Below are 24,519 nucleotides of genomic sequence, written 5' to 3' on the forward strand. Positions count from 1 at the left end.
ACCATAACATTTAGGTATGTTCACATCTATCATGTAAGCATGGATCAGGAATGGCATTAGCATGACATTTGGCTGTACTTATAATATAATGAGCGCACCGCTCCTAAAGATTACAGAACCAAAAAAAGGAAAGATGTGCCTTTCAGTGTGATCATCCTTTAAGTCAACAACATTACAAGGTGCAGTTCAGCATTATTTCCCCTTAAATCCACTCCATCAGGAAAGTACGGACTACCCCAATGGGAAAATGAAATTGGAGTTGCTTCTCCTTTCTACAGAATTTGCTATCATGAGCAAGAGAACTAATGAAACCTGATTTCCTCTGATGTGTCCACAGTTCTTTAAACCTCTCACTAGCAAAATCACCAGCTTTGCCATAACTCTCCTCTCAAGCCTCTCTTATGAAGACAAATGCACAACACACATCTCCAAAAAGCCTGCAGACTGCCAAGTGATGGCACTTGCCACAGGACTCACGCATGTACTTCCTTGCTGCGATAGCTGGGAGCTGTCACCAACACCTCAACGCTACTCACCTGCCACCCTTCACCTGGAGAACTTTCCCTCTAAAGCCACAAACTTGAGATAAACTTTGTTTTATTCTCCAAATCTTCCTTTCATTTCCATGTGCTTGAGAGCCTACAGCTAACATCCCATGAACTGGACTTTCCACCCGACTGTTAGCCACCAAACGTCCTAGTTCTTGAATAGATTAGAACCTTGTACAGAAATAGGAAAAGTCTTAAATGCATATATGTATGTCAGTGCACATATGTACAAAAACAAAACCTCCTGCTTGCTGCTTTTAATTGAAAGTACCTGAAAGCATCCTCTTTGCTCCTCTGAGCCTTCAGAGATAATACTTCTGACAGCAATACTTCCCTCAGCCATTTTTTTCTGCTTTTAGGAAAGAAAATGTTAGGCCCTGTCTAATTAGGAGATGTGGATAATTCTCCACCAGAAGAATAGAATCATCTGCATCTTGCCAGGATTTAGTTTTAAAACAATCAATACATGGAAGCACAGGATAGTTTTGCATACTCTATATTACAGTCTGCTTCATTGTCTGAATAGCACCCTGGAAGAATGTGCACTATTTAAGAGAAATTATCATGTCCGTTTACACAACAAGGACATGACAAGTCGGGCAGATAACCAGTGAAATCTCTAGACTAATTCAAGATTACAGAAGCTTTAGTTCTGTAGAAGTCCCAGGGCCTTTCAACCAACATGCCCATAGGACATTTGTGAACAGAAAGAGGAGTGGCACATGTGAAAGACCAGCTGACAGGAGCTCGTATCTTCTGAAGTTTTCCAGAATTTCAGAAGTTTTTAACTTGAGCATGAGATGACTCATGTCACTGAAAATACAGCCTTAAAAGCATGAAACCGGGCAGTTCTATCTCAGTGTATTTGCAAGATGGTGATCCTTAAACTCACTGTTGCAGAATATCCCAAACATGTGGACTACCATACAACACAGAAGAGAGAAATTTTCTCCTCTCCTCAAGTTCATTTCCTCCCTCTGAAAAGACAGGCACAAGAATTAAATTCTGTAATTACAACTTTTTAAATACAAAAATTTGTATTCGGCTCCCTTTCCCCTTCAATTTGGAGTGTTCTCTTTTCAAGAGTAAACATACCGAGTTTTCTTAGTCTCCTCTTACTCTTGACGCTCTTCTCTGGACTCCATTTGTGTACTCTTTTTTTAAGTTCAGTTCCCAAAACTAGACACAATACCCCAGCTGAGGACTCACGAGTACCAAACAGAACAGCGTAATTACTTCATGTCTTTTTGTACAGCAGCCTTGTTAATGCATCCCAGAATGAGTTAACTCATTGGTTGTGGTCCTTTACTACAAGAAATAATTTTGCCTGCACTACAAGCAGGATTTTTTGCATCCTGCATCCTCTTCCATACCCCTTCTTAGAGACTTTCTGCTTTTTCCTGAGAGGCTGTCAGAAGGGGATGACTGGTTGGCCTGTTGGAGACAACCATGTTTGACAGACTTAAATGTACAGATTTAGTCTTATCAAGATCCTGTAGCGACTTGTTCTTAATTCTTTGAACTGTTAAAAAAGTTGAGAAGTGAAACAGAATGGAGCTATTCTCTTTGAAGTGTACCAGTCACAACTGATAGAGAAAATATGAGGAACAGAGATAGAGTTTGAAAATGAAGAAAAGCCAATCCAAAAAATATTTTAACAGTAAAATGATGCCTTCTCTAGTAGCCACTCCTTACTGTTTCTGCTCCTTTAATCATAATCTACAACTCTTTTTCCCACAAACCACAAGTGCTGAATCATGTAAGACATAAATTGACATAAAAATAACAAAATTCTGCTACTTGCAGCATTTCCCCAAGGGAGATCAAAAAGTTCAAAACATTTTCTCTCAGTGACACACAGCATTAGGAACTGTGAGGAAATAAAAGTGGCATTTTGGTATTTTTAAACATTTTATTTCTCTAATGAGAAGTGTTCCAAACAATAGTCTTCTTTTCTGTTAAATCAGGCAAACCGTAACGAACGATTAAGGAACGATGAGCAGATTTGAAAGCACAAATGTCCTTCGTGGTACTGTAAACATTGCCTCTCCAAAATCAGGCTGAAGACCAATTTGTTTTCCATTTTAAGAACAAAAATAAAATGTGTTCTCCTTCTGCACAGAAGAAAATATTAGTCATGGTACATAACATAAAAAATGCTTTTTTGTAAGGGATACATGGCACCATAGCAAATGAGAAGATGTCATTACACATGAAAGAATAAAAAATGGAATGCAACGGATTTTTTGAACAAACTAGTCAAAATGTATGACAGATCTAAAAATACCAGAGAAGAATAAGGATAATTGTCATTAATAGTACCCTTTGGGCTCTGCTAATGTTGGTATTGAGACCTTCATGCATATTCCTCTTACCTGCAACTGTGTTCAAGTTCTCTTGGAATTATAAAATCATCTATAAACATACCAACACAGTGTCCAAAAAAAAGCAGTGTTAGGAATTACTGGAAAAGGACTAGAGAATGAAAAAGCAAATGTAATGCTACTGTATAAATCCACAATGTACCTACACCTTGAATACTGTGTGCAGTTCTGGCCTCTCACTGCAAATAGGGTCTAGTAAAACTAGGAGATATATACAGAAGGACAACAAGAATGAGCAAAGATACGGAACAAGCCCTGTGAGAGAACCAGTTAAACAGACCCTTTAAGCGGAAAGATAAATATTTGGAGGGATACGACATGCAATGAGAAGGGCAATGTGGAAAAGATGAAATATTTCTAATAGAGAAACCAGGGAAGACCAGTGGGTAGCAGGCTTGGGGGGGGTGGGGTGGCAGTGGGGAAAAATCAATCAAGTGGTACTTCCTCATACAACACATACTTAAACCGCAGAACTCATTGCCATAACTGAAAGTTCACACAGGTTGGGGGAAAAAAAAAGAAAGATGAGTTTGTGGACAAAAAGTCCACCAAAGTTATTAAATACAGAAAAAACACTCCCAGTCAAAAACTACCTCAGCCATAAATCTGTGGCGAGTAGGAGAATAAATGTGGGAAATATTACTATATGCTTGCCCCACTCTTAAACTCTTTTTCCAATTTCACTATTGGCCCTGGTCAGAGATGAGATTTGGTACTAAATGAACCCACGGTCTGACCTGGTACAGTTTTCCTATGGTTTTATGGGGCTGTGCAAACCAATTTAAGGTAAATTATCTAAGATTCTGTGCGTGAAACCTTTACTTCTCCACAGAAAGTTATGCTAGTGCAGCCTACTGTTCAGTAGGCCTTTTAAAGATATTATTATTAAAAAAACCACAATATGAAAATGAATCACAGTGATTATTGAAAAGACCTACTGTTCACAGCTTAATAGCATCCAGAGAACTGTCACTTATCTGAACAAGATTTTGCTTATTTCAAGTTTTGTGCCAATCTCTAACCTACACAACTTTTCCCACCCCCAAGAAAATCCATAAAAGTGCTCACCAACCTCCCCAATATAAATTTAACAGGGAGAAACGATTCGCTTGTTTTGTTTTTCAATTCGAAGTATTTGTGATTTTGATATTAATATCACTGCATAACCGGAAGCTTGGCTGCATGAATGCTGTGCTAGCAGTACATTAACAATGCATTTAGGTCCATACATAAGCATATGTTTAAGCATTTGCAAGATTAGACCCTAGCAAATACAGGTTTTTAGGATGACTTCTGTATTTATGGAACATTATACTTCATGCCAGGCTTTCATTCATCGGTGGGAAGAATCAAAACCTGCTCTGTAGAACTGAAGGCCAAGGACCCAATCTAATCCTTTATTTCTTCAAAATACAGTGAAAAAACCTCTGTGGTTCAAATGGCTGGCTTTCAGAAACATCAAGGGTCATTTTCCTGTACTGATGTGATTTTTGATCCATAGACTTCTTTTTTAATTATGATTTCTGACTTAAGTCAGAACTCTTTTGGTCCATAATATGCCCACACTGTTGTTAGTTAGTTAGCATGTTTAGTTCGCTGCTGTTAAAATCTAGAGAGAAATCCAGCAGATAACAACAATGATTAGAAATGATAATTCTAGGGTTGGAAAAATAAAAGCTCTACTGTTCAATTACAAGTACATTATCCTAAATACGCAAGTCTGCTCTTCCAAAAGGAACAGGCAACACTGACATCCTGAGAAGGAAGAAGAAGCTGAAGTTAAAGGACACCTGCCTGCCAGAAAGAATATTCTCACTCAAACGTTTAACGCTACAGATCCTGCCATGAAGCCTCACTCTTCTGCAGTATCTGCTGGGAATCTGATAATTAATGGCATGGTTTCAGCACCAAGTGGAGATACCTGACCTCCTCCTCTATCCAATGGCAAAATACAAGTGACCGTATATTCGTTCCGTAGTTCTTCCATTTACATTTCTCCTCCGCCTTTTCTTTTTGCCTGGGGTTGGGAATTCCTCGAGGCACACAGCCTGCACCAAAGGCACTCTGGAGCTGACTGACAACCAGGTCCTGCTGCTATTCGTGGCCAGCTGCAGGTCTGCAGGCAGGGGGTAGTTAGTTGTCTGAACAGAGGGAAGTGAGGATACACTTTCCCCTATTTTACTTAATCATTCTTTGCCTTTTCTTGTTTTCCTACTTGACAGTTCTTAAATTTGATATTATTTAGCTCCTATGAAAGAAAGTATGTGGGTGTATGTTAAGAAAAGAATGATCTGCACAGCTCTGTCACTTAACATCCTATGGAAGTGAGGGTGGACGTGATCAAAAAGCGTTCACCAAATTAACAGAGGTAAGAGCGCTTGCATATCTTTAGCCTATTTTATCTCGCTAAACAATTTTGCAGTTCAAAACAGTGGGATAATTATTTGCATTAAAATATGTTTACGTCCTACTGACAGCAATAAGAAAACTCAAATGCAATGAATTGGCAGAAGTGTCAGAAAACGTTTACTTTTAAAAGATTTAAAAGGCAAAGTTCATCTCTAACGTCGACATAACAGACAAAAATTCCAATATTCTTCTTGCCTAAGGATAAATATCCTTTCAAAACATCCAGCACAGGTTTTTAAAACAAATACTAGTAGATTAATTACAAGAGTGCACTTTAAACCAACCAAAATTAATCTACTGATTTAAAGCAAGAAACCATAATCTGCATGCTTCAAGTGATAGCTGGCGTGCTGACAACCAGAGGTAGCTCTGTTCCAAGAAATTATTGCAAGAGTTTCCAAAGTAAAAGACAATATAAACTTAAAACTGTGTTGTACAAATTACATTCTCCTGCTACCTTCTGCAAACAAAATATCCCATCTGTTGGTGCAGACTACGTTGATATTAAAAAAGATAATCCACTGTTGACAATAAATACAAGCAATGGATGAAGCTACAGAGGTGATGAAAAAACATAAGCAAAGGTCTAAGCTGGCAATACAATGCTCAACACTGTCTCAGAAACTGAAGTTAAAATCTCATCATGTGCTGAAAAAAGGGGACGCAGCTCTTTACGGTTGTGCAGATGAACACTCACTTTTTTGAAACTCGAAATAATGACACTGTTATTATTTGAGTAGCTGATATCCTCTGTTCCATAGGTCTCCACTGGCTTCAGTGACAATATGCATAGATATGATAATTTATCCCTGATCTGTACATTTTTATCATGGCCACTGAAGTCAAAAAAAGATTCTCCCTGACTAGTATAAACACATTACTTTTACAGAGCGCTCAAAAATGGCAAAAGCAGTACATCAACCTGCTATCTTTGGCTTAAGAGATTAAAAGAATTAATTGATAATGAGGACAACTGTGAAACATACTCTGCTATGTTTACCTTTTCTCTGGCTGTGATGGAAAACCTGTTTTAATGTAGTTTATAAATAATGACAATTCATTAAATATTTCACTACCCTTCCTCTGAAAACTGCCACTTGTAAAAGTCTGAAATGTCATCATCCTTGGACTAATTGGACAGTGTGTCTTCATTAAGCGTGTGGTTACCCTTTGCATGTATTTACATTTACTTTCATTATAATTCAGTTTGATTTACACTTGGGGGAACAAACAAGCGAAGTTCTGGCAAATGTTTTTAATGCATGTTAAGGCTTAATAAACTACATACTAATTTGTAATTAAACCTTATAGAGATTTCAATGCAACTCAACATAAGTGCTAAAAATTGCAAGAATTTCTTTCCTGTTTCTTCATTGGAGCAAGACTGGGAATCAGGATCAGTCTGTTATTCTGGCCAGGCCACTACACCTCTGTCAGGCACCAACCTCGTGACCAATGCTATTCCTTCAGCTGTTTTTCCGAATCTTACCACCTGGGATGGAGAAGGACTGCTGCCACCCGCACATTGCAGAATCACTCTCGGAAGATACCCTAGCAGCAGCCACGAGTTGTGAAGGAATATAAAACAGCAGCCCGCCAAAGCAACCACAGTTTAAAATAAATCACTGAGCTTCACAGACCTGTGGCCAGTACAAAGATAATGATAGTACAGGCTATCGCTTCCGCCTTTCTTTAATTTAAAATTAGGGTATACACTGAAAAATACCTCATGAACAAAAATATTCTAAAGCTCATAAATGATTCTCTAATACATTTTTGGTTCCGTGAGGAAAATCAGTCACTCCTACTTAAAATGATAATTCAAGTTATTAGTCTTCCCGTTGCCATCAAATCAAATATCCAAATTTAGATGTAAAAATATTTTTATCCTTGTAAAGTGCGATAGAAGTATATGAAGTTTTCAGCTAAAATTGTAGCAAAAAAAAGACAGAATGTGACATTTATGATTATTAATTTACAGTATTTGACTGGATGCTGGCTTGACTTTCAAAAAACCTCCAACTGATTTGTATTCATAGGTACAAAGCTTGAAGTAATATCAGTAAATGTCAAAAAATCTGGAGACTACAGAAGTAATTTAAGTTTAGTTAGCAGTAATAATAAATTATAATATCTTTCCAGTTTCACAGTGAGAGTCTCTGTGTTGTATAATGATAATAAATAAGGCAGGCTGGATATATGAAGTGTGAATACCACCCCACTATCTGGGAAATCCGTTTCCAATATAAGATAGCAAACATTTAATTTGATGTTATGATGATGATGTAATATTGAATGTAACACTGCACTTGATTCATAAGCTGCATTGTTCGTAAGACTTTCTCAAATAATTGTCTTGTCAGACTGAAATTCATTATTTTACATTGTAAGCTATGCAAAAATATATTCTAAAAAAGGCAAATAAATACATGTGGGAAAGGTGAACTTTTTCTGTGTATTTCAAAGCCGAATCTGTTCTTAAAAATATTGAGATAGGAAGACCTAGAAACAAACTCAGAGTTTAATACCTGTTTCTTTGCATTTTTTTCTGAATACATCTTATATTTGTTAACTGTGGATCATTTGTGATTATGCACAGGATTTCCTATGCCTCCCAGTCTCACTATTTCTACTGTTCATTGTTGGGGACCTAAGTAGATCCCCGAGCTCCTTTCCTGGGACACAAATTTAATTATTTACTTACCATCGGTATAAACTGTTAACAGTTGTGGTTCAGTGAGTTTGGAACAAGGGAAGGAAGAAATATGTTGTTACACTTTTATTAAACGGAGTAGTGTTTTACTAAGCAAAAACCTTACTTTATTTTTTATGCTTGAACATAAGGAATTCCTTCACCCTAAAGCAAGCATCCCCCAAAGACAAATCGTGTATTTTAAGCAAGAAATCCTGAGCCTCACAGAAGAGCTGTACTTTACACAAACCACTCCAATTTTAAGCCCCAGTTGTGTTTTCAGTAAAATCAGAGTATTTATTAAAGAATTAAAATAAAGGAATTGAAGAAAATCATGATAGAATTTTATACCTTTAGTTCCAATATATATTATCAATTTGAGAAGTTTGGGGGGGAGGGGTTGGGTTTGTTGGTTTGGGTTTTTTTTCCTTTTTTTCTTTTTTTTTTTCTCTTTTTTCCCCCAAAATTGCCTTACCCTTGTTTGTAGTATGATCCCAGTTCTACTTTTATATTTTTGAAATGACACAGTTAACATTAACAACTGGTTATTTCTGAGAGCACTACTGGATTGACTGATCCATCAACAGCAAACTTAATGCTTGCAGAGAGTAAGAACAAAACAATACGTAATATTGAAGTATATTCTTGATCTCATGTATGAAATGCTTATAATTTTCTACTTTAACATTGATTAATCAGAACATTAGGGACTCAGCTTGCCGATTTAATGAAAACCAGACACGCTTATGCTACATCTGTATGCAAACAGATATTTCATATGGAAGGAAAGGTATCGCTGGGCATCAGCAGAATCTGCTCTTAACATGAAAAGAGCTCAGCTTCAGTATCTGCTGTTAATTAATACTGTACAGCATAAAAACAAGTGCTATGACAACAAAGAAATTTCATATGTTACCTAATTGCTACTTCTCCCCAATATCCACTACTTTTCAATACCATTCCTCTTGACAATTTTAACCTTTGTGTGAAGACTAAAGAATTGCCAACAACTACATTAGCATTCGCAGCATTTTCAGCTGTCCTTCTCTGGCAGCCTTCTTCATTAGCTTTACAAATGTTATTAATTCAGGGTAGTAATAATGTTGTTAGACCTATACAATTCAATCATTATCTGGTCTTCCAGATCCTTTCTGCATTTGTGAAATAAGAACAAATTAAGAACTACCAGTGTGCATCTTAAGACCACAAAAAAGGCAAATGACTTAATTTTTAAAAGTCTAATTGATTTTTAAAAGTTAATTCTGACTTGACATTGTAGTAACGTTAACTATCACTATCACAGGTAATTATAAAAACTTGTGGCCATTCATTCTATCCAAAATGGTAAATGAAGCCCTAAAGTAAAAATCTAGATAGAAAGAAAAATCAAGTGAAGCCACTGGAGTGGCAATATTCATCATATTCTCTTTTCTTTTATGATATTTTAATGTAGAACGTAGTATATTTTACACTTCTGAAAAACACGGAAATACTGCAAGTTATTTGAAAATCGAAAAATGTAAGATGCTATTTTGTAACTCCTTTGGGCTACATCAAGTACACATTACAGGGAAACTTAAACACGTTGTGGTCAAGTAGGATATTAAAGTCACAGCATTAACTGCACAACCCAAGCAAGTTTAATATGGTATGAACCGTATTTATCATGTTTTTAATCTTTTATTTAAGTATTTATTTAGGATAAAGATTTTCTACAGCCCAGTGATACACTTCACTTGAGCAAGGTTTCCAGTTACTTCAAACACTGAGACACACACTGTGAAAACCAGCCATCACCAGGCATCACCAGAAGTTCGCAATTGAATACCAGGTCTCGTAAAAATTCTAAATGCCTAACAGAAGTATATGTAACTTCAAATTCTGATCAAAAATACTTCTCTTTCTTTCTCGTGTCCTTGCATTACAAATACAAAGGTCTGATTTTTAAGAAGAGAATGTGGAGGAAAATTAAAGTCATCAAATTGAACTCAAACTGCAATATCTGAAAATGTAGAGTGAACCACAGACCAGATTAATCCAAAGCAGTCTTCCTGTCAATGCCTACATTAACATTTCACTTTTAAGAGCTAAATTACAGAGCTTGCCTGATTGATAAAATAACTTTAAAAATTATTTTTAAAACTCGCATTCTAAAATCAGCACAAGGGACTGCATTTGCACAATTCACTGTTTTATGAAGGTTCAACAAAATACTTTGCCTCTCTAAAACATTCTTAGCAAAGGAAAATGAATCTTTTGAAAACTCTCCCCGCTCCCCAAAACCTGAGTGAAGTGTTTAGATGTTCTCTATTAAGCAAATGATTCAAGTTCACTGGTAACTGGCTCATATAGCCAAACACTTGACTGTATAGTTCGGTGGTAGCTAACTGACTACCTGCTATATACCTACCCATAACTATCAGATGAGCTTGACCCAAGACAGGTATTATGAAAAGTGACTTCATTTGACTACATTTTTGGGGAAGACAAAGGATAAAGGAATTATGCACCGAGCAGCTTTGTAGTGCCCCCAAAATTCAAATACTTTATTAAAGACAACTGAACTTGAGTAAACACACGCTTACATAATACACCATGTTTTTCCACAGCTACCAGCATAATATGCCCTTAATATGTTCACTCTGATTCACAAAGGACAAAATAAATCCCCATCAATAAAGGATTAAAATTGGCGCAGGTCAATTCCTGTTAACTTTAGCAAATAGCAATCCACACTTTGCCAAAAATAATAAAAAATCCTTTCCGATATAGCGTGCATGCTTCCGTTTCAGTTTTAAAGCCCTTCTGCTGATTCCACCCTGGAATATGGAGCTAAGATAACACCTAAACTAGTCATCAGATGAAAATTTATCTTGACTCCTTTCACAACTTCAAGGAAGAAACTACAGTGGACACTTGCCTTATTCACATTTATTAACTTTGTAAAACCTCTAGCCTTCAATCTTATGCTTTATAGAATTAGACCACATCAGTCACCCAGCAATTTTTTTGTAAAAAATGTACAGTCTTTTAATAAAGTAATGAACGGCAACATAAAAATTATAAATGAAATCAAGAAAACTTTGATTTCGTTTTATATCAACTAGATAAATCATCAAGGTAGGATAACTAAACCAATTAAAGAATATTTTTTTAGAAGTAAGTAAAACTATTGGGGGGGGCACTCCACAGACTCTTAAAGGAATGTTGAAAGGCTGTAAAGAGAAACCCATTTGTTTTAAAATTGTATCGCTAAGTAAGATACTCTGCTTACATTTTTTACAGAGCTATGTAATTAAAAAAACAACCAAACAAAAACCCAAAATACATATCTGAGCCTAAATGTGAATCCCATCCTTACTCAAGTTCTTGGAATTTCAGTCATAAATTGCAATTAAGAGTATGATTTCACCCACAGGAAATCAGTATTTTCAAATCCACTTATTTTAAAGGACAATTTTCACAATTAAATGCGTATTAGTTAATTCTTATGCAATTTAAGAATGCATATCCAAGCATACCCAATATGTCACAAATATAGTTAAATTAGTGCCTTATGAGTGTTGGTCACATTGTGTCATCAGTGAACTTTTTGTATTTCATCAGGGATCTCTCTTTAAAGACTCATGATACAGTGCAGTCATTTTCCCACATTTTGCATCCAATGTATCTGAAATGCATCTTCAACTAAAACACATCAATTTTTATGACAAAGATTACGTGGCTAACATCATCCAAAAAATAACACATCTGTAATTCATATTGCAACACTAAGGGCTGTGTCTTTAACAGCTCATTACCATCCATATTGTAAAAAACCCTGCAATTGTCTCTTCCTTCATTCAAAGGAAGAAGGGTAACCTTTGTCACGTTTTAGTTGTGTGCCAGAATTTACCCCAGAGGCAACACCTAAGCGCTGCCCAAGTCAGCATTTTTTTCCTTTACAACTGTTTGTAAGTACGGATGTAGAACTGCAAGTCCTGAATGCCTACTACTAAATACTGTATTGGCTTCTTTGGCTCAGAAGGCCTTATTCCATACATCAGCTGTTAATTAGAGACTCAGTAATGCTTAGTAAAGGATGCATAACTGATTACTATCCAAGTATTTATTTTTATATTTGTCCTTATCCAAAAATACTAAATGGGTCAAAAGTTATTTCAGCTGGAAATGTAATTTTACTTTAAGTTACCATTGACTTAAACTGGAGTAGAATCAAGCCCTGAAGCACAATAGCACTTTTTTTTTTTTTCAATCTCTCTTGCTCACACATCATCCTGTAGAAACAACATACTAAACCAAAAATAAAATAAAATTTAAAAAAGGATCTAGCCAGATGATACATTTTACAAATACTAAACCTATGAATTGAGCAGAGAAGAAAGCAGAAGGGAACAGATGAAAGCGACACATAAAATATATTTACTTCTAAACTAGCACTAGATTTGTCTTTTTTTAAGCTTGTAACAACTTTTTATTTTTAAATTAGGACTATTATTTGACACTCTTTCAAATAAGGTGATGGTATTAGCAGAAATCCTACTTAATTAAAAAAAGTTGGGTTTTTTTTTATTTTGAACCAAAATGGACTTTGAAGATTTCAAATGAATTATTACTTGTTTCACAGTCCACTAGGCTGTATTCTTTTACCCCTCCAAGAAGAGTAAGTTTTTCCCCTCTATAAAATACCAAACAGTGAGTCAAATTTGACCAGATATAGTCAGCTTCTGTGAAAAAAGAGAAATTTTGTAAACAATAAATAAATAAATAAATAAATAAAATCTCCAGCCCTATGAAAAGTCCGTTTCAGTTTTCTTTTAGCCCAGAAACTCAGAAAAACAGATGTACTATAGAGAATTGCAAAGGATATATGCCACCATTTATTTTACCCAAACAAATAAGAGTAAAAATTCAAGATAAAAAAGATAAAATGAGCAACAAATGCCTCAGAACTGTAATACCTGCATAAGACAAATATTTCATGCCAAACTTGCATTCCATTTCTAAAAAGAGTTTCTTATTTTCACTAACTTACATCTACCAATTGAGCAATTATGCAATATGTGGGTGTACCTTGCAGTCGTTTTCTTAACATCTGCATTCTATGTTAAAATCCTAACTGTACAAGATGTCTGATATTTTTTATCTTGAACCTTGAAAGTGGTGGGTTTACCAGAGGCAAAACCACACACCAGAGAATATGAGTCATATAATAAAGAAATGACTCTTCCCCTTCTCCCCCTTCCACCCTGAAGCTATAATAACCTAAAGACACTCTATTGTAAATGGCTGCTTTGGAAATATTTATAGCATGAACAACTCGCAATCATTTAGCCAATGAATGAAGATTTTTTTAGTCCTTACTGCATCCATAACAAATTGCTCTCGATATAATTTTAAGGCAAATTAAAAATTGTGCTACTGCAAAAATAAAATTCCTTATAATATTCAGAATGTCTATGCACTTGCTTTCATGTCATGCATAAAAACCAAAACATTCTAGGCATTTTCCTATAAATAATAACATAAAAAGATTTAAAAAATCAAACATAAGATGCCTATGCAAGTTAATCCAACAGGTATCCCTGACTTGTCTACACAAGAGTAGCCTCTAATACAGAAATCCTTAATTTTCTAACGATTCCATATCAAAAGATGGCAACATTTACACACAAGTAAACCACTGCTGACACCAACCACAATAAACACATAAGGAAGCAAACCACCTTGCTCGACCACGGTTTACGCGAGTTTCCCCTCTGAAGCGCAGTAAGTATGGAAAACACCAGTGGGGCCACTCTAGCCTTTCCTGTCCTTTTATATCCTTCTCTGTAGGCAGACTGTAACTCCTCAGACTGACATCCTGCATCTAATTCCACGTAGGAAACCAGCTTTCAACGAAGTTTTATTTGAAGTGTCAGTACGTATATCAAAAATTTTGAAGAGAAGAACGGAATGCAGAAGCAGCATTTACAAACAGCGGCAAACAAATCAGTAACAACAAACCCTTGCACCACTAAAACAGGTGCAACCACCCCAGTCTCGTAAGAAAGTTAACCCAGTTGGTAATGCTGGCATAAGCTCCTGCCATGACCATCTTCCAAAAAGTAAAAAACCAACAACATTTCAGTAAATCAAAGTGAAGCCACGCATTCCCCCTTGAAGCAGAATAAATCAGTGCTTTTGATTCTTACCTGTGTATAGTCAAAGTCAGAAAGAGGAGCTATACTCTTGATGTAGTCCATTCGAAATTGGTTTTCTGGGTTGGCCAATGGAACTGGGGGTATTAAAGTGCTCATAGCTGAAACTATAGTCTAGAATTGGATAAAACAAAAACAAACACATTAATCTGGATAAATCTAGGATACAGGACCAATAGAAGATAATCCAATCTGATCAGCAAAATGGGATTTCTCTCAGCACAATCTTGGAGAGCACAAACCTTATCATTTCCAGTACACCCAAGCATTTAAGAACAGTATAAAGTGTGTTCTTACCACAATCGCATCTTTAACATTTTTCCGAATATCCAGTATTTTCTGTTTCTTTTCTCTGCATTAAAACAGAAATATTAACACTTTGGTTTTTCTTCCAAAGCAGTTCAGTCAGTTGCATTTAATTTTTTTTTTTTTCACTGATCGCTTGTTTATCTGCTCTTCAGTCATTACAACATACTAACTGAAAAGAATAGCAAGACAAATATATTTTTCCCCTTATTCCTTTTCTCTCATAGTATGAAGAGCAATGCACATTCATGCCTGGTATTTTTTTTTAAATCAGACAATCACAGCCACATCTGCAAAGCCTCCCCTGATGGAACTGGAAGTCATTCTTTCATTTCTACAGCATGCTGGTAAACATACTCTAAATTAACAATAGACAGTTGAAGGCCAATAGATACCTAAAATTGACGCTATGGATTAATAATAATTTCTGGCAAAGAGTTCTTCAGAGAGAAAATGATGTAGCATCAGAAAACAGAATAATTTCTAACAAACATGCAAAATTAGTTTCAGTTTTACACTAACCCAAATACCGGAAAAACAGCAGCCACTGTCATCCTGAATATGACTTGACATGTATTTTTATATTACAGACAGATGCAATATTTAGTTATTTGCTTCTATGTAAAAAGTAGTCGCCATGTTGTTGCTACACAGGGGCCTGTCAAGCGCTGCAGTAGCAACAGTGTAAAATACAGTAAAGGGGCCAGAAGGAGAAAATGCAAATATACAATAGCAGTAATTTCCTCATTCTCGCTCCCCTTCCTCCCCTCCCTCCCCCAAAACGCAGTGTCAAGCCACCAAAACACAGGGGATGAGAGGAGAAATTTCCTAGCCTGCTGTGTGTTAACCCGTTTGCAACACTGAACGAAAAATAAGTCACAAAGCGTCAATAATTCTTACTCTGAATTAAATCCATTGACATGTAGGATTCGCATTTGTTTCACAATAGTGCTTTTTCCTGACTCACCAGCCCCTAAAAGAGAAAGAAGGAAAGGGAGAACATTGTGATACACGGTTCAGGCTGGGGGTTTGGGGTGGGTTTTTTTGGGTTTTTTGGACGCGACAGCATCTCCCACCTCCGGCAGCGTTTCTGTATGTATGCATCCATGTGGCTCAGGCGCCGAGCTCAATCCGCGGACCTCTCGCGTACTGCTCACCACCACAGCCTGCATTTTCCATACCTTTTTTTTTTTTTTCCATACCTTTTTTCCACACACCGTCGCCCCTCTGCGCTGCGCCCAGGCGGGCTGGGGCAGGCGCCCCCTCCTCGCCCTCCTCTCCCCGTCCCCAACCTCTGTCCCCGGCCTCCTTACCCAGCAGGAGCAAGCGGTGTGTCGCTTTATACGCCAGCCTCTCTTTCTGCAACTGCTTCTCTATTTTTTTGTTGGCTTCTCGCTGCGCTTTCTCATCGATACGCTGATCCTCCGTTTTGCTGTTGCCCAAACACCCCATAGCCGCTGCTTAGGATGGGTGTCAAATCCTTGCCTTTGCAGATTTAGTATTTACAAGGGGAAGGGGGTGGGGGGGGGGGCGGGGGAGGGGGGGAAAGGCAGAAGACAAGTCTTTATATCCGCGTGTCCCTGCGACGGTTTCTCTTCTCTTCTTCCTCCCCGGCTTGCTCACATAAAATGGTCTCTAGCCGCTTTCGGATGGAAACGGAGCTGGCTGCTTCGCTCCCCAGGAGAGATGCGGAGAGCGGGCGGCAGCGGCAACCGTGCCCCGGCAGGGAGGGGGTGGGGGGCAGAGATCTCTGCAAAAATGCCTAACATGCAACGAGAGGGAGAAAAGGGCTCCTCCTGGAAACCAGCCGGGTGCCGCTCTCCTCTCGCCCTCCCCACCGCGCACACAATCCCTATATTTCCCTGTAAAGGGCTATTTTTGTCTCCCTAACTCAGCACTGCCTCTTTCTGCCAGACCAGGAAACAGCCCAGCTACCAGCCCCTACGCGCAGGGAAGCCGAAGGAGAAAGGTAAAAGCCGGACCGATCTACCTGGATCCTGCGGGGCCGCGGCCGGGCGGCTCCGCGCCTCCCGCCGCCCCCCGGCCGCCCCCGCCGCCCCGCACCGCGCCCCAGCGCACGGCGGCCCCGGCCCCGCCGCCCCGGCAGCGCTGCTGCCGCGAAAACCTGGATCTGGCATCGCCTCGGCGGGACCCGCGGCCTCGGGGCCCGGCCGCCCCGGCCCCGCCGCCCCGGGCCCCCTCCGCCTGCGGCCTTGCGGCGTGGGGAACGGCGGCGGCGGGACGCGGCCCCCTGGGACCGGGGAGGGCTTTCCCCGATCTCTCCCCGCAGTCCTCGGCGGTGCTGGAAGAGCCCGGCTGCCAGCAGAGCAAGGTTTGGCACTCCTGGGGCTGCGATCCCAGGCTGCCACAGGTGATGGCCGCCATCCTGGCTGACCTCGGGGAGACGAGCCCGGAGCGTGCCCGGGCCACCCGGGCGACGGGCATCCGTCCGTCCGTCCGTCCGCCTAGACAAAATGCACACATACGCGCAAACGCCATGCGCTGACTTACTAATAAACAAAGCGTCCCTTTCCGCAAGTTGTCGCAGCAGCGCACGGGCCGTTTTTCCCGTTGAATATTCCAAACCGTACCAGCGGAACGAGAAAACGAAGCTGTCCCGAGTCGCTCACGATAATGTTTAATCCAAACACGACAACACGCACGCTAATACCACTACCGCCACCAATCTCGACGACAAACCGTTTATTCCTTCATTCACCTCCATTTTAGGTCCTGAAACGAAACGTCAAGCTAAGACAACATTACAGGTGCTCCTTCGTGCTTCAAATCTCTTGCCTTGCAAAGTGGCGTACAGCACGTCTGGCTCTTCCTAAACTTCCACTGTGCCGAAACCACCTGCGCTACTCAAACCTGATCCCCGATTCACTGAGGCACAAGAGCACTAAAAGAAGGATGGACACGACGCCTCTCAAGTCCCAAAGTATTTTCAGCCGTTATCTCCAAATATTATTATTCCCCCAGACTTTCAAAGACGGATTAGTGAAAAATTAGTATTTTGATAGCTATGTAAAATCCTGGTCCTGACTAAACTCAAAGAGAGATTGCCATCAACTTCAATCAAACAAAATACCATTTTTATCTAAAAAGTCTTGAGATGCATGTGGCAAAAAGAAACTAGATTTTACAAACAGAAGGACTTAGTTTTTTTCAATTGCTCTGTCACTCAGGTGGGAAGTGCTGGATTGAGGAACTGGTACTGTCTACTTTGAGCGCACACCACAGGAAGATGAAAAGGGCAGGATGCAGAAGAGAAACAGGTACTGTTCCACCTGTGGTTTGGTATGTGGAGATGCTACCGACTTCAAGTGCCAGATACGTGTTTGTATGGTACTGCTTGATCTAGACTCTGGAAGATGTTTCATCTTTCTCCTTACCTGGGGGGCGGGGGAAGGCAGACACACTACAGGTAAAAATTGACAGGATCTGCCAGGCCAAAATAGGCATTTTTAAGCATTACTGAACTGCATTTTTTAGGACAGACTGCTTTTTTCCTATTGACATTTTCCTGTCTGGAGGAGCAAAAATGACCTCAGATACAGGTAGGTTTGGAAGCACAATTCAGGGTGACTGCTGGTTTTGGAGGCTGTCAGGCACGGGATACATGATGAATGGCTTTCATGGAGAGCAGTCACATTTGCTCTCTGCTGCAGCCCTATGAAGGCTCCAAACTGAACAGGCTTGGTGAGAAATCACTAACTGGGTCTGGATTTTCATAGTTCTTCACTGTCAAAAGCTGTAATTTATGATGCGCAAGATGTGTGTAGCCATATTTATTTCCTATGTAAATACCTCCGTTTGGGACCTAGGTCCCAAATCTGGCTAGTGTCAGTCGGTCCTAGGAGCTAAATCTGCCTTGATTCTTCCCCTCCTCTCCTCAGCAGTTTTCTTCCTGCCTGTACTAACATTGGGATTTTTGGTGCAGATTTGTTCCCAGCTTTGAAAAGGCTCAGTGCCAATAAATAGGATTTGACAGGATCCTGGTATATCCTGCTTTTACCTTTCTCCAAAAGAGGGAAAGTGTTTCTCATTTCCTCTCTTCCCCCTGAAAAACCCCATGACCCTTTTGGGTCTCTTCCTCCTGAGAAAAGATCACACAGTTCAAGAATGACACGCGCAACCAACCTGCGCCCAGAAAGAACTTTTGGCTGTAATTATATTCCCAATCGTCCCTTCGCTTTTCCCAAATACAGCGCTTATCCTGACACATTCGAAACTACAAAATCCTAGGAGCAATAATAAACACAAGAGAAGCTTTCACCTCCTTTGGACACAGCAATTCTTTTTTTTTTTTTTTTTTTTTCCAGAGAGAAATCACAGCTACCACATGAAGATATGTCTCCTTTGCACATGGATACTGTGGGGATTATGCTCCAAACTGTGAGCATAATCCAAATACCTGCCTCTATAAAAGGTTTCAGCAATGCTGCTTTACCAAACCAGCTTCTAGTAGAAATCATACATATCCATAAAAACAAAATCTGGGCAACGGAAAGGAGATTCTTCCTGCTCTTCCCAGGCAACCAGCATGGCATCCTCCTCAAGTTTCCTGGTCCTCCTGAAAATGAGGTATTTCACATTGCTTCTGCCCCACCAGATCAGGCAACATATGTATACATACATTTATATATGTACATATATAAAAATATAAATACACACTGAGTGGGTATGTATGTGCAAAAATAAGATTCATCTTCTGCTTCATGCTCAAATTTGGTGTTGGCCCACTGTGAAACCAGGCGACACAGCATAAGCCCTGCTGGAGGGAAACTGGAGACACCTTTATTTCCTGCTTCCCTTTGCAAGTTCACACCTCGGGTTGCATTGTTTGTGAGCAACTTGGAGAGCCCAAGTTGCTTGCGTGAGGCCATGTTTGCATTCTTGAACAGAAGAGAATTGACAACCCAGCTGAAGTTACATTCAGGGAAACAGCCCCAATGGGTGGCCACCCCTGCCACAAAATCACAGTCTTGTGTCTCCTGCCCATTCTGTTTGGGCTAAAGAAGGACAAAAACACAGTGAGAATTAATGGCAAGCTCCCACAGATGAGCTCAAGAGACCCGGTTGCTTCTTGCCCCTCTAACCCAGAGCAGGATTGGTGCAGAGCTTTTTCTTGCAAATGTTAGGTAGAGGTGGAGAAAGTTTCTCTACAGAAACCCTGCAGACCCTTTGCAAACCATCTTCCCTTTACACAGTCTCTACTGTGGCTCTGGTTCTGTTTCTCAAAAAAAGAGCAAATGGAAAGACAGATGTAAACAAAAGCTTAGGGGGGAGCTAAGCAACTGGAAAAGAGATTCTTCCTGCCTGCCACTCTTCCTGGTCCAGCTTCCACAGGGGTGTCTGAACTCTCTGCTGTCACTGTCCTCAAGTATGGGTGTCACTAGGTGGGTAACACTGTGGTGACCTGAGCTGCTTCTCCTCACTGCATGCTTCTCATGTAGCCCATCGCTGCATATCAGGATATGCAACTCAGTAGTACCTGCGTTTTTTACTCCACCTCATCGTCAAACCACGGTCTGAAAAGAGAAAACTAAATCGGTATTTGCACAGGTATTCAAGAAAAATAATTCTTTCTCTCTGGTAATAAATTCTTGGTAAGTTTGTCTCCCTGCAGATGTCAAATATTAACAAAAAAGTACACACTTCCTGGAATGCTACATTTGGATTTTTATAAGATACATGAACCAGGAACCAAAAAAATGACAACTCTCACGGTATTAAAAATACTGACTAAGGGTCTAGAAAATACACAGCACATGCTTTGCAGAGAAGTGAATGTCACGCTAAAAAATCTAACCTTTGTGTTTAAACCCGTGAACTCAAAAAAGTCATTGAAAGAATTTCAAGAGGAGCTCTTCGGTTTTAAGAAGCGGTATGGGAGAGATGCCAGAGAAGGTGAGGTATGCATTTCCACAGTGACGGCGGACCTGAGCTTGAATCGACTTCACATCTGTGGATTAAGGACAAACTCACTGATGCAGGAGAGGGTCAGGCAATGCTGAGGGGCATGGCAATGCTCTGAGTGGTTCCCCGGCTCCCTGACCCAGTTTGCTGTCCCCATTCCCATGCCATACTCCTTTACTTGGCAGCTGTCACCACGTAACTCACCTGACAGCAACCTACCCCTCACCCGATCCCGTCCCACAAACCACAACCCCACAACTCTGCGAGGCACAGGCAAGCAGCAAAAGGGAGAAAGCAGGTGAAGTGATGTGGTAGAGGACTATGGAATAAAGGTAATAGGGTCTGAAAAGAAAGGTTTTCCAGAGAAAAACTGCAGGCAGCAGCCCACAGAAATGCAGACGATAGCCTTTTGCCCTGAGAAAGCATTTGCGGAGGGGAGGATTACCTTCAAGTAGGAGCCAGATGTTTCTGGGAAGCCTACACGGAAAAGCATCAGGTGAAAAGGAGATTTGCAGTATGATCGTGTTAAAGAAAGAGGACAATCCTCTTTCATTCAAGCTAGTTATTTCTCACCCAAGCTAGTTATTCCTCATGTGTGTCCTGCAAGGAAGCAGAGGGAAAGGGGAATTCCTCCGCTGGCCATCCCCATCAGCTCAGGGTTTCCATTTAGATCCTTACTGGTAAGATAATTCACGTGTTTGTTACTTCTCTTTTCAGACTAGAAATCCCTTTCTGTGAAGAGAGACTTGCATGCCAGCACTGCACACACGTCCATCTGTTGGTACCAGAGGCAGAAGTCACTGATTGAAACTAACATAAATCCAGCGAGGGCCTAATAATGTTTAAAAGACCAAGTAACCTCCTGTGGTTTAAATATTCTTACATATTACAATCAAATAACACTATTAAACTAAGTGACACGGACACTTTTGCCATGAGCAAAAGGACAACCTCTCATTTGATGAATTTGCGAGCCTCTGTTACAGACTATGTTACAGTGTTAGCAAAACAGGAGACAGTTTTATCACAGTATCCCACCATACATGAGGAGATTCACTTGAGTGGGCACTCCAAGGACACACCTCCTCCCAAAATTGAATAAACAAAGTAATACATTCATATTTTAAGGCAATGGAAGATTAGTTCTAATCAGTTGTTCAAGGAGGGCCCTCGAGATTAAATAGATTTAAATAAAGCCAGGCAAAACATGCTAATATCAGCCTAATTTAGAAGTGAATTCATCAATAAATGTCAGCTAGAATTATAGCTGGAGTTGTTACTTTAAAAAATAGGGGAAAAAATCTATACAGGAGATGTCCTGGATTCTCTGCAGCGTGCTGACCAACATCTTGCACAGCTCTAACAGCGAAGCCAAATCATTTATCTTCAGTTTATAAAGAATTTGGTATGTCATACAGAATTTTGCATTTAATAGTATATGCTCAGGTCGACTATCACGATCTCCCTATTTGGACAGGAATGAAAAACTGAGTAAAAAATCTTGTGAGACGCCAAACATATGTGAGATGTGCCTTAACCTCACCTTTAACTCCAAGGCACATGCCTCAGCAAAACACTTGCAGTCACAGCATGCCTGCCTCCACCCCTACTCATTAGACAACATTCTGCTGAACTAGATTGTATCTACGTTCACCACAAACACATCTGATCTGTGATTTACTTACGCTTGTATCACCCTTCTGTCTTGATATAAAGGTAGAGATACGAGTTATCTTTAGGTTTTTTTCACTGTTTTTTAACTCCTCTACTTGAGAAATTAAGTTTTAGCTATCCCAGCAAATGGCTGATTTTCAAAAAACAAGAAGTCTCTACAAAGTTAAGTTACTGGCATACAAACTCAAAATTACGCTCTGATTCTTCTGAGTGCGTGTAGTAATGGTCAATGGTGTCCTTCAACAGAAAATTTTTGCAAGTAGACAAGATCCTTGCATACAGCTATCAACGTGAATCAAGGAATTCTGTAACTGCAGTTACTGAGTGCATATTAATGCAATTCCAATTCCCAGAAACACTGGTAAGTTCATAGCAAGTAAGTCCATTTCCTAACCCTGTTTAAGGATCCCAAGATGTTACTACACACAAGAGTAATCAGTAAAAATTGGCTTCAGGAAGTAATGTTTCCAAGATGTGTGTAACCTTACACACTCTCACACCCTGATTTACATCAATAATATTTATTGTAGAAATACAGCTTTTGCTTGACTGCATGAGTCTGGACTAGCAAATCCAGATAAAACACCAAAACTTACTGAATAACCAACCACCCAGTGTTTTCTCCTCATCCATCTACCTTTTCTTAATCTATACATCTGCCTGTAACAAATACTTGTTGAATCACATTCAGCTTGGCCTTTTGTGCTATAGATCGTAAGTTTCCTTTAAGTACTTTTGTGCAGATCATCTTTTGGATTAAATACCTATTAAATAGTTTGCTCATAATTGAAGAGACATGACTTGTTGACCCAAGTGGTCCTTTCCAAAACCAGGTTTATGTTGCAATTAAACTTCTATGCTTTCACGATGTGAATTTACTTATTTCTCTGGACAGATAAAATAATAGATATGAAGACTAAGCAGGTAGATTACTTATGTAGATGTCTATTCCGTCTGCATACCTATGTGGGAGAAGGGAAAAACAATTGTAAACGTAGTGTGACCATTTCCTGGGAAATAACTCTACATACTCTATTCCCTTTTCTCCTAGTCTCTTATTAATTCGTTCTATTCCCAGCTAGTCTCAAAATTACAGAAGTATTCTGATGGAACCTTTACAGAATAAGTTAATGAAATTCAAACCCATATGATTTTACTGATCCTACTTTTACTAGAAAGCAAAAGTTTTTTCCAGCACGCACTGGGCTGTTTGTGTAACATGGGTTAGATTCTTTGAAGCAAGTTATTTGTTTAATTTATCCTAAGGATCAAAGTATGGATGAAACTGCACAGGATCATTTAACCTGGGAAAGGTGATAAAAACATTGCTGTGTGCATGAAGGAGAAGGGGGAAAGTTTGAAAAGTCCAGAGAACTTGCAGACATTTTGGAACAAGTCACTTAAAAATAATAAATAAGTTACTGAGGAATCTGTATTTTCTCACATACTTTGGAAAGAAAAAGTTTATTTTTAAAATAAAAATGCATAATGTGAGAAAACTTCCTAAAATATGGCAACATTTTCTCTGGTTATAAAGTTTCACCTAGATCAACAATGGTGTCATGTTTCCATACAATCTGCATAATTATGGGGACCTATGGGGTGGGTTTTTCGGGGGTTTTGTTCTTTTTTTTTTTAGACACTCATTCTAGCTTAGTACCTTGCAACCTCCTTGAAAGTTTAAATCTTAGCTAATGTCCAAATGATGTAGCGCAACACTCTGCAGAACTATCACAGCAGTGTCTGAGGTTAGCAATAGTATGATTGCAAAAGTAGTCTAGTCCAGCAATCCCAGTTAATGCAGCTGTTCAGACACTGCACTATACATTTTAAAACACTGGAAGGGTTTTAAAAAGGCTATAGCTGCTTGGAGTATTTAACAACTTACACCACCACTCACCTAGCCAATCAATTTGCCTACCAACCCTGAAACATTTAAAGGCCTTTAATCCTACTCATATGCAAGCTCTTCCTGCTCAGAATCAGCTATAGCAATCTGCCACCCACATCACTAAACACAATGACAAGATTGTGCTTCCATGTCTTTGCAGCCTATTCTTCATAATATGCAAATCTTCAGGAACTGCATTTCTGATCCTGATGCAACAGCACAAAAGCTATTGTCGTAAGAAATGGCTTAACCTGTCAGCAATACTGTCACCACAATTACCACCAGTAATACAGATATGATCATAATCTGCCACTAAAGGATCGTTAGATACATTATGACTGTTGTGTTCTTTTACATAGTTCTGTTACACGGACACTAATTGAGAACACTTGATTTAAATAAAAATAACCACTATAAATTTTTGTTGACAAATCTGTTCTTAACCTTTAGACAGCTTAGGATGCTGCCTGCTTACGTAGAGAAAACCGGCTAT

The 24,519-nt window shown here is 39.4% G+C and overlaps 1 protein-coding gene across 3 annotated transcripts in view; it reads right to left on the minus strand.

Moving 5' to 3' along the window:
- GNAL (G protein subunit alpha L) overlaps positions 1–24,519 on the minus strand; it is a 202,704-nt gene that overhangs the window by 112,937 nt on the left and 65,248 nt on the right. The window contains exons 1-4 of one of the 3 annotated variants that reach the window (XM_075728272.1): positions 15,853–15,991; positions 15,440–15,512; positions 14,531–14,585; positions 14,228–14,347 (exon numbers count right to left, since the gene is read on the minus strand). In XM_075728272.1, coding sequence (XP_075584387.1) covers positions 14,228–14,347; positions 14,531–14,585; positions 15,440–15,512; positions 15,853–15,991 — 387 coding nt within the window. Of the gene's footprint in view, positions 1–14,227; positions 14,348–14,530; positions 14,586–15,439; positions 15,513–15,762; positions 15,992–24,519 lie in introns of those variants that run through there. The other 2 variants (XM_075728271.1, XM_075728270.1) reach the window with 2 other exon arrangements.

Source organism: Pelecanus crispus, chromosome 2 (genome assembly GCF_030463565.1).
Source record: "Pelecanus crispus isolate bPelCri1 chromosome 2, bPelCri1.pri, whole genome shotgun sequence".
Classification (NCBI taxonomy): Eukaryota; Metazoa; Chordata; class Aves; order Pelecaniformes; family Pelecanidae; genus Pelecanus; species Pelecanus crispus.